This window comes from Stigmatopora nigra, chromosome 12 (assembly GCF_051989575.1).
Source record: "Stigmatopora nigra isolate UIUO_SnigA chromosome 12, RoL_Snig_1.1, whole genome shotgun sequence".
Classification (NCBI taxonomy): Eukaryota; Metazoa; Chordata; class Actinopteri; order Syngnathiformes; family Syngnathidae; genus Stigmatopora; species Stigmatopora nigra.
In genome coordinates, this window is record NC_135519.1 from 1,327,789 (window position 1) to 1,338,379 (window position 10,591).

General features: G+C 39.0%; 1 protein-coding gene across 1 annotated transcript in view; it reads right to left on the reverse strand.

Moving 5' to 3' along the window:
- col13a1 (collagen, type XIII, alpha 1) overlaps window positions 1–9,964 on the reverse strand; it is a 36,963-nt gene extending 26,999 nt beyond the window's left edge. The window contains exons 1-6 of the mRNA XM_077730000.1: window positions 9,944–9,964; window positions 5,995–6,021; window positions 3,826–3,876; window positions 720–755; window positions 627–653; window positions 522–548 (exon numbers count right to left, since the gene is read on the reverse strand). Coding sequence (XP_077586126.1) covers window positions 522–524 — 3 coding nt within the window. The 5' untranslated portion in view covers window positions 525–548; window positions 627–653; window positions 720–755; ... (1 more) ...; window positions 5,995–6,021; window positions 9,944–9,964. The remainder of the gene's footprint in view (window positions 1–521; window positions 549–626; window positions 654–719; window positions 756–3,825; window positions 3,877–5,994; window positions 6,022–9,943) is intronic.
- Between the last annotated feature and the right edge of the window lie 627 nt (window positions 9,965–10,591).

Consider the following 10,591-nt stretch of genomic DNA (forward strand, 5'->3'; position numbering starts at 1 on the left):
AAACATCCACCTCACAGTTGTCAGATTGGGGGTTTTAAGTCCTCAGTGGGTGCCGACCTTCCTATGTGGAATTTGCATGTTCTACCTGTGCCTGTGTGGGTTTTCTCTGGGTACTCCATTTTCCTAAAAAATGTACAATGGGCTGGTGGAACACTCCAAGTATAGGGTGCTCATTGAGTCGATCACAGGACAGTATGATTTGACCCAGGCTGTTGATTTGTTTTGGGCCTGAACATTGTCTCGTTTTTACTCGTTTGCCGCCCCATGGATTTTGTACATTTGTCTTGGACTATCCCACGGCCTTCACGGGTCTGATTTCCTTGTCCATTCGCTCTGTCATTACAATAAAGAGAAATCGCCACGATCTAAGCTGTTTTTGTGCCTTCTTCGGAGCCCCCCGCCCAGGACCGTGATAGAAAATTAAATCTCCGGGCCAAAAAGTGTAAACTTCCCTTCCAAATCGGTGAATAATGGTGAAATAACGTTTCCAATATAATATTACATTTAAAAAAAATGCTTACCATGTCACCCTTAGGCCCGTTCTGCCCCTATGGGAACAGTACAGTTAGGAATGAATATTTTCTAAGTGAGGTTTATGATCTCGAGGAGATTTCTCATAAACTCACATGTTTGCCATCCAGCCCAATTGGACCCTATTATAAAATGATATTTATTAGTGAATATTGGACACAATTTATGTCTAAAAATATTTTACTTACCGGAAAGCCTGGAAATCCTCTTGTTCCAGGTTGACCCTGAAGAGACAAAAAAAGTTTATTGATTTAGTCATCTTTCGTGTATTTTCTTTTATATTATTGAATAGTTATTTACGTCAAGCTGAATAGCTGGAGTGGAGAAATAGTCTTCTACCTACCTATAAGACAACTTGTGTTTTTAACAGTTGTTTTTAGTTGTGCTGTCCGATTCTCAATATCAAAAGTCACTAACCACTTTTGATTGATTGAATTGTACTGTTCCATATCAAGTTAAACTCCCTATACGTATACAGTGTTCCCTCGCTACTTTGCGGTTCAGCCACAGCGGACTCAGAGCTTCGCGGATTTTTGGGGAAAAAATAAATACAAATATTACATTGAGACAACACATTTTACAGTGTTTTTTGTTATAACATGAATTTCACTCTCTCTACCTGTATTCTATATGGTGTACTGTATACGGGGGGTAAAAAAATAAATAAATAAAATTCAAATTAAGCATTTTTGAAGGGGCATCCATACTTCGCGGAAATTCACTTATTGCGGGTGGTCCCGGTCCCCATTAACCGCGATAACCGAGGGAACACTGTACATTGACAGTAAACAGAATTAAATACTTAATACTTTGTATGCTCTGTTGAAACAATTGGACAAGGAACACTGTTTTTGAAAACTAATTCATAGACACGGTTAGATTTTAAAGTGTCATGGAAAGTCATTTTAAGATTTAAAATATGCACTTTGCTTAACTGTGATTCCCTCACAATATCCTTTCCCTGTGGTAAACCATCTTCTAAGCATTAGTGGATGTTTGGCCTTCTGTGATCTGGACTTGGCTGCTATTGTGAGAAACTTCCTTTATAGACTGTTATTCATCAAAGGGGCCTATTTACCATCCAGGAAGATCGGGCACACACAAAGATATAGAGTAACACTAATAACAAAAACAGATGGCCATTCTACTTTAAGGTGGTTTTGAATTTTGGTTTTGCTCTGAAATGCAGAAGAGAGTAACATTATTGCATAGGCAACTCCTCAAAATTAATTTAAAGTTAATTGTAAAATAATCTCAATAACAATAATCAATTTGAGTTTGGAAAACTGGCATTGACTTTTAGTTGGACTTGTTGCCTTATTTAGATTGTTTGAATTACGACCAAATTAAACATTCAAACCAAATGAATAATTGAATAATTTTGCTATTGTCTGTAATTCCATACACTCATTTTGTCATTAGGAGGCCATTCAATCCAGTTTTGAATAGATAAATTAGTCCAGCCAATATAAACCTGAGCTCCATTACCCAGATGCCAGGAAATACAAGAGCCTAACAATGTCCAGATTGGACGGAGACAGACAAAAATGCACACTCCCACCCATATTTATGGGGCAATTTAAAGGGTCAATTAGCCCACCATGCATGTTTTTGGAATGTGGTAGGAAACCAGAGTACCAGGGGGTAACCCACGCAGGCCCAGAGAGAACATACAAACTCCACACAGATAGATGTGACCCGGGTTTGTACCAAGGACCCCAGAGCTGTGAAGCCAACACGCCAACCACTCTCACCACCCAATAGTAATGGCAATAATAATAATAAAGACAACAACAACAACAAAGACAAGGACAGCGACAACAACAACAATATTAACAACAATAAGAATAAAAATACAGACGCAACCGGTCTTGGTTGGGCTCGTGACCGGACATTTGGTCGCCGGTCTTTTGGTCGCCGGTCTTTTGGCCGCCGGTCTTTTGGCCGCCGGTCTTTTGGTCGCCGGTCTTTTGGTCGCCGGTCTTTTGGTCGCCGGTCTTTTGGTCGCCGGTCTTTTGGTCGCCGGTCTTTTGGTCGCCGGTCTTTCAGTCGCCGGTCTTTTGGTCGCCGGTCTTTTGGTCGCCGGTCTTTTGGTCGCCGGTCTTTTGGTCGCCGGTCTTTTGGTCGCCGGTCTTTTGGTCGCCGGTCTTTTGGTCGCCGGTCTTTTGGTCGCCGGTCTTTTGGTCGCCGGTCTTTTGGTCGCCGGTCTTTTGGTCGCCGGTCTTTTGGTCGCCGGTCTTTTGGTCGCCGGTCTTTTGGTCGCCGGTCTTTTGGTCGCCGGTCTTTTGGTCGCCGGTCTTTTGGTCGCCGGTCTTTTGGTCGCCGGTCTTTTGGTCGCCGGTCTTTTGGTCGCCGGTCTTTTGGTCGCCGGTCTCTTGGTCGCCGGTCTTTTGGTCGCCGGTCTTTTGGTCCTTTTTGGTCACCGATCAAATGTACTTAGATATTAAACAGTACTTAGATATTAAAGTTTCTCTCTTAGATATTAAACTCTCTCTCTCTCACGAATATAATTTTGAGAGCTGGCTTCAACAGTAAACTCTCTGTCATCGTTTGACTGGCGACCAAAAGGGACCAAAAGACCTTTATCCTCATTAGGGTCGTGGGGGTTTGAGGAGGTGGAAATATATCTCATCTCTCTCATCTCATTTCATTTTTGAACCGCTTTATCTACTCTAGGGTCGAGCCTACCTCAGCTGACTTCGCGCCAGACGCAGGGGAAACCCAGAATTGGTGGCCAGCCAATCACAGGGCACAAGGAGACAATTTAAAGTGTCCAATCAGCCTACCATGCATGTCTTTAGAATATGGGAGGAAGCCAGAGTACCCAGAGAAAACCCACTCAGGCCCGGGGCGGCCATGCAAACCCCACATAGGTGGACCAACCTGCATTTGAACCCAGGTCTCCCACTGTGAGTCCGAAGTGCTAACCACTCGCACCACTGGGCGACCCTAGAAAATATAGCTAAGGCTATTATTTGTGGATAGGTTAGAATGAAATTTGGTAATTATATTCAAAGAATGTATATTCCTCAATCGTCAGAGTCCAATAGTCATTTATTTTTTTGTCTAAGTGACAACTAATTAGATCTAATCAACTGCAGACTTAATGCTGCCCGTAGGTTCTGAGGTAAGTGTGCTCCTTGGCTTTCTGCTGATGAGACGTTTAGGGAACCATCTTTGCGATCTTAGTTCATGAATTTGATCACTCAGTTGTTGCTTTTTTAAAATAATGATTGAATTGGTATTATTGAAAAGATTTATAACAACAGAATAGGATAAGAAAAGAAAACTTACAGGAGGTCCTCTTGGTCCAATAATAGAAAGACCTGGTTCTCCTGGGACTCCCTAGAAAATAAAGGACAGTAACAGTAAGACTGTTAAACAGATAAGCTATAATTTATAAATTAAAAAGTTGAAATATTCAATAGTTTGGAAATCAAAATGTAGTATTTAATAAGTCATGATGTCTCATATTAAGTTTTTTTTTACTGTATTCATCATCTTAAAACGAGAAATATGCAGGTCATTCTCTCCTGCTAAAAGCGCAAACCCTTACAATATGTACATTGATTTTCCACTTGTTAACTGTAGCTGACCCCTGCTGACTTTGTGAAAGAAGTGAGGTACTCAACTGTTAAGTCAATTGCAGGACAAACTATGGTATAGCAAAACAGTTATATAGAAAAAGTTTAAAATATACAAAATATGGATATGTTTGTAATGCAGTCGAACACAGTCATTTTGTAATCTAGTCTCTGCTTGAAATAAATCTCGATGTTGATATTTCTGGAATGTTCAAACAGTTTGGATTAAAACAGGGGTCACCAACTCTTGTGCTCTACTGCCCCATATACAGTCTGTTTTCCATGCCCTTCTCCTTAAACTCACCTGAATCTAATGACCAACTCATCAGCAAGCTCTCCAGAAGCTTGATAACGAGCCTGGATATTTGAGTCAGGTGTGTTGGAGAAGGGAGATATGGAAAAAAGACTCGATAGGTACCCCCGAGGATTGGAATTGGTGACGCCGGGATTAGAACATACAAGCAGGGGGTCCCGACAAAGCTTATTTAGAACCAAAAGACAGTTGTTGCACTATAAAAATTGTCTTTTGAAAAATGGTTTAGCTGAGAAAGGACAATTTCAGTTAGACGCGTAGCACAGCAAACGTGTATATATTTATGTACAGGTATGATACAGAAGAAGCTCAGCACTTCAAATAAATCAGGGCAAATGTACAGATATGATATGAGAAGCAATTCAGCAGTTCAATCATGCCAAAGCATCAAAATAAATCAAATTTGATATGGGACTTGAGCTAGGAAACAGCACCATCGCGTGTCCAAGCATGTTTACTAGCTGCCTACACTACTTTGGGTTTTCACCACCATCAGCAGGCATCGTAACTGCTAAACTTGGTAATTGGCCTGGAAAAAAAGGGGTAGTTCGCCTAAAGTTGGCTCCTTGATAAGGTGATCTATGAGCTAAAAAGTTTGAGCACCGCAGATTTTGAGGAATATGACGAAATGGTATCTATCGGTGGCTAACAGATCGCAAGGCACAAGGAGACAGACAACCATTCGCACTCACACCCATACCTAGTAGCAATGTAGAGTGTACAATCAGCTTACCATGCATGTTTTTGGGATGTGGGAGGAAACCGGAGTACCCGTAAAAAGCCCATACAGGCGCGGGAAGAACATGCACAGTCCACACAGGTGGACCTACCCAGGACCCCAGAGTTGTGAGGCTGACAGACTAACCATTCAAGCCGGTCATTTTTCTAGTATAATGGCAAATTAGGTAAACACAAAATCCCAAAGCTAATATGATACCTTCGGCGAGAGAATCTAGCAAGATCTGGACAATAGCATGTCCTAATTTACAGTAGCAGATAAATATGATTGCGTGAGGTGATAAGATGACCATTTTCGGTATGGTTTTGGACAACATTCTAGCTGCTCCCTAGACTTGTTAAACACAAGGCAAGAACAGGGTTGGAAAATTGGGGTATCGAGTGTCATTTCATAAAATGCTCAATGAAAAATACATTCCGTCTTCAGAACGGGACGCCTGCTTTTTGTTTTGTGAGGTTTAAATCAGAACACAGCGAGCTTTCAGTAATGGAGTGAGACAATAATATATCATACTGCAAAGAATTTCCAATGTGGGAAAGCGTGTCCTGTGTTAAATGCTAATTTGAATCTGCACTTTTCCATCACTGGTTGAAATGATTTCATTTAACTGTCTTGTACTCAGCTATACTTGTTATCAACATTATAAACAATAACTAAATTGTCCTAAAAAAACGCTCTTTTGCAATTTTGGGTTCTTTTTTGGTTCGCGAACTAAAGACGGTGGCGCAAAAGGCCCCTGCAACAGATAGGATGGTGTCAAACCAAGCTAGCAAGTGACAGTAAGAATTACATCCACATAAATATAGTATCTAATGACCTAAACTTACCTTTCCCCCTGCTTGTCCTTTAAAGCCCTGGGAAGAAACACACCAGTCACATGCAAAAAGGTGGGGAGACACCCGGAAAAAAAAAGAAAGAAAAAATATATATACGTATATATATGTATATATATATATATATATATATATATATATATATATATATATATATATATATATATATATATATATATATATATATATATATATATATATATATATATATATATATATATATATATATATATATATATATATATATATATATATATATATATATATATATATATATATATATATATATATATATATATATATATATATATATATATATATATATATATATATATATATATATATATATATATATATATATATATATATATATATATATATATATATATATATATATATATATATATATATATATATATATATATATATATATGTATATACACACAAAATGTCATGGCTGTCTTGAGTTTCCTGTTTTTTCTACAACTCTGATTTTTCTCTGATAGGGTAATTGGAACAGATACTTCTTTGTCACAAATACATTCATGAAGTTTGGTTCTTTTATGACTTTATTAATTCAAAGCAGCTGCAGGTCCCAATAGCAACAGTGCAAACAATTGTTTTTCAGTATAAAGTGCATGGCACAGTTTTGTCACTGCTAAGATCAGGAAGAAAACGCAAGCTATCACCTCCTGCTGAGACAAAATTGGTCAGGAGGGTAAAGATTCAACCGAGAATCACCAAAAAGCAGATCTGCCAAGAATTAGAAGCTGCTGGAACACAGGTGTCAGTGTCCACACTCAAGCGTGTTTTGCATCTCTATGGACTGAGAGGCTGCTGTGCAAGAAGGAAGCCATTGCTTTAAAAGCGCCACCATACGGCTCGACTAAAATTTGCTGCTGATCACTTGGACAAAGATAAGAAGAGGAAAGTTCTGTGGTCATACAAAATAAAAATTGAGCTGTTGGCCACAATGCCCAGCAATATGTTTGGAGGAGAAAAGATTATGCCTTTAACCCTAAGAACACCATGCCTACTGTCAAGCACGGTGGTGGTAGGACTATGCTGTGGGGCTGTTATGCTGCCAACGGAACAGGTGCTTTACAGAGAGTAAATGGGATAATGACGAAAGAGGATTATCTTCAAATTCTTCAAGATAACCAAACTTCATCAGCCCAAAGATGGGATCTTGGGTCCAGTTAGGTGTTCCAACAGGACAATGACCCCGAACACACATCAAAAGTGGTAATGGAATCGCTACAACTGGCTAGAAGGTTTTCGAATGGCCTTACCACAGTCCTGACTTACACCCCATTGAAAAAATGCTGAAGAAACAAGTCGATGTCAGAAAGCCATCAAATTTAACTGAACTGCACCAATTCTGTTAAGAGGAGTAGTCAAAGATTCAACCAGAAGCTTGCCAGAAGCTTGTGGATGGCTACCCAAAGCGCCTAACTGAAGTGAAAACGGCCAAGGGACATGTAACCAAATACTAGCACTGCTGTATGTATATTTTTGACCCAGCAGATTTGATCACTTTTTTTTCTGTTCACCCATAATAAAGTCATAAAAGAACCAAATTTCATGAATGCTTTTTGTGACAAAGAAGTATCTGTTCCAATCACTCTATCAGAGAACAATCAGAGTTATAGAAATAACTGTAAACTCAAGAAAGCATGACATTATGTTCTTCACAATTGATATGTAAAATTTTGACCACAACGGTATATATGTGTATTATCTATCCTTCAGGCTTCGGGTAGGGTGATGGGACCTGATTGTTGTTTGCGCGTCTGCACCTAATGGCAACGCAGAGTAACCACTTTTTTTGGAGTCCTTGGAAGGGGTGATTGAGAGTGCTCTTTCTGGGGACTCCCTCATACTCCTGGGAGATTTCAATGCTGATGTAGCCAATGATAGTGAGAACTGGAGGGGCATGTTTGGGAAGAATGGGGTTCTATGGTTAGACTTCTGAGCCTGCCGTGGATTGACATTCATGAACACCATGTTGGACTCCACCGAGGCTGCCCTATACCCCCCATTGTGTTCATATCTTTTATGTACAGAATATCTAGACGCAGCCATAGCACTGAGTAGGTTCAATTTGGTGGCCTCAATTTTATATCTCTGCTTTTTGCAGATGTGGTTCTGTTGGCTTCAAAAAGCCATGATTTCAAATTTTCACTGGAACGATTTGCAGTGTGAAATGGTCGGGACGATAATCATCTCTCATTTTCTGAACTGCTCTATCCTCACTAGGGTCTCAGGGGGTGCTGGAGCCTATCCTAGCAGACTACGGGGCAGAGGCGGGGGACACCCTGAATTGGTGGCCAGCCAATTGCAGGGCACAAGGAGACAAACAACCATTCATGCTCCCACTTATACCTAGGGGCAATTTAGAGTGTCCAATCAGCCTACCATGCATGTCTTTGGGTGTGGGAGGAAAACAGAGTACCCGGAGAAAAGCCACATAGGTGACCATGCAAACTCCACACAGGTGGACCGACCTGGATTTGAACTCAGGTCCCCTACTCCGAGGCCAACGTGCAAACCACTCATCCACTGGCCCGCCATAGGGATGAGAATCAGCTCCTCCAAATCTGAGACCATTGTCCCCAGTTTGAAAAAAGTGGAATGCCCTCTCCGGGTTAGGGATGAGGTCCTTCCCCAAGTGGAGCTGTTTACCGTATTTACTTTCATATAAGTCGTCCGTGCGTAAAAGACGCACCCTGAAAGTTGCCCTGAAATTTTTGAATTTTATAATTCCTCGCGTATAAGCCGCCCCCTTATTCCCAATTTGCACCTCCTTATTCATGGTTTCAATAGAAAGTACAAATGTGTTACTTTGAAAGGAAAATCTTAAGAAAATTCATGAAGTGGTATTTCTGAGATACTGTATGGAACAAAAGAAATAAGTCTATCTTGATGACAACCTTATGCTTTCTAATTACAGAAATTATAATTGTATCACCAGAAATTTACGATGTTGTGGCAGCCATAATGCTTCTAATGTCAAAATATCTCAATTCTTTCGATGGTTCATTTTACTTCAATAGTTGTCACTTTTGAACAAGAAATAAAATCAAGGTGAAACTTTGTTTCATTTCAAAATCAAGGCTTCGCTTCTGGCGAAAAAAAAATGTAGATGGCAGCGCCCCAACCTCACTAAGTTTGCTGCGCCTCGACCTTCCTAAGATGGCCATGCCCTGATTTTGCGAAGATGGCTGCGCCCCAACCTCACTAAGATTCTCCGAGCGAGCAGTGACAGGAAAGTTTTGCGTTTTGTGCAAGATGTAGTTTTTTTCATGAATTTTAAATGTATTTTGTTTAGTGTTTTATCTCTATATCTTTTCTTTATTTTGAAATAGATGACCGCATCGGTCTTGGCGCACGCGGTGCTTTCAACTTGCAGGTTTTTTTGCAAGTCGTGTTTGTATGCCCATGTAACCCATATGGGTATTGTTCATGAGTGAGGGAAGAGTGGATCAAAAGATAAATAGGATGATGGATGCAGCATCTGCATTGATGTGCACTCTGCATTCTTCGGACGTGGTGAATAAGGATATATATATATATATATATATATATATATATATATATATATATATATATATATATATATATATATATATATATATATATATATATATATATATATATATATATATATATATATATATATATATATATATATATATATATATATATATATATATATATATATATATATATATATATATATATATATATATATATATATATATATATATATATATATATATATATATATATATATATATATATATATATATATATATATATAGTGTATATTTTAGTATATAATCTGCTTAATAAAGTGTGAATAAAGAGAGGAAAAACCACAATGGTTGCTATGCACTCATGCAATGTAAAGACAGATGTTAAAAATAAAAAGACAAGTTACCGGAAAGCCTGCTCGTCCAGGAGGACCCTGAAAAAGGAGTAAGAGAAATCATGGTACAAAAAGTAAACCAAATCCTGAAACTGAAGTAAACAACCAGACAAAAAGAATCAATATAGACTTAATCAATTATCAAAAATAATCCATCTCGGATTGAGGGGTATTTGGACAACAACCCTGGATTTTATTCTGTTACAATTTGACTTAAGAACAAAATGCTCTTGTATCAAAGATTCATGCAAGTGTTGTTTTTTGCACAATTTTCTCAATGTCCACATGGCCCTGTACTGTGAGGCAAACTGACTGACTGTGAGGCAAACTGACTGACAGCAGGCCACTTTAACATTCTCTATGTAGGTACATCCCAAATCTGCAAAGCAGCCTCTACCAAATACAACATAAGGATCTGGATACAATGGCTTTCAATGGTTTCAACATTGTGGACCAACAAGTGCCAATTCATTCCCAGCAACCTTGAATAAATCCTTTGTAGTAAGAACATGTCTTGAGGGAGGATGTCAGGCTAATTGGAGGGAAGTCCAAACAGGACTTGCTGGAGAAAAAAAGCTACCATCATTCGCTAAGGGAAGTGATATATGCATGGTCCTTTATAGTGAATTAATGTTTTATCAGCTTTTCTCTGTGAGTGTG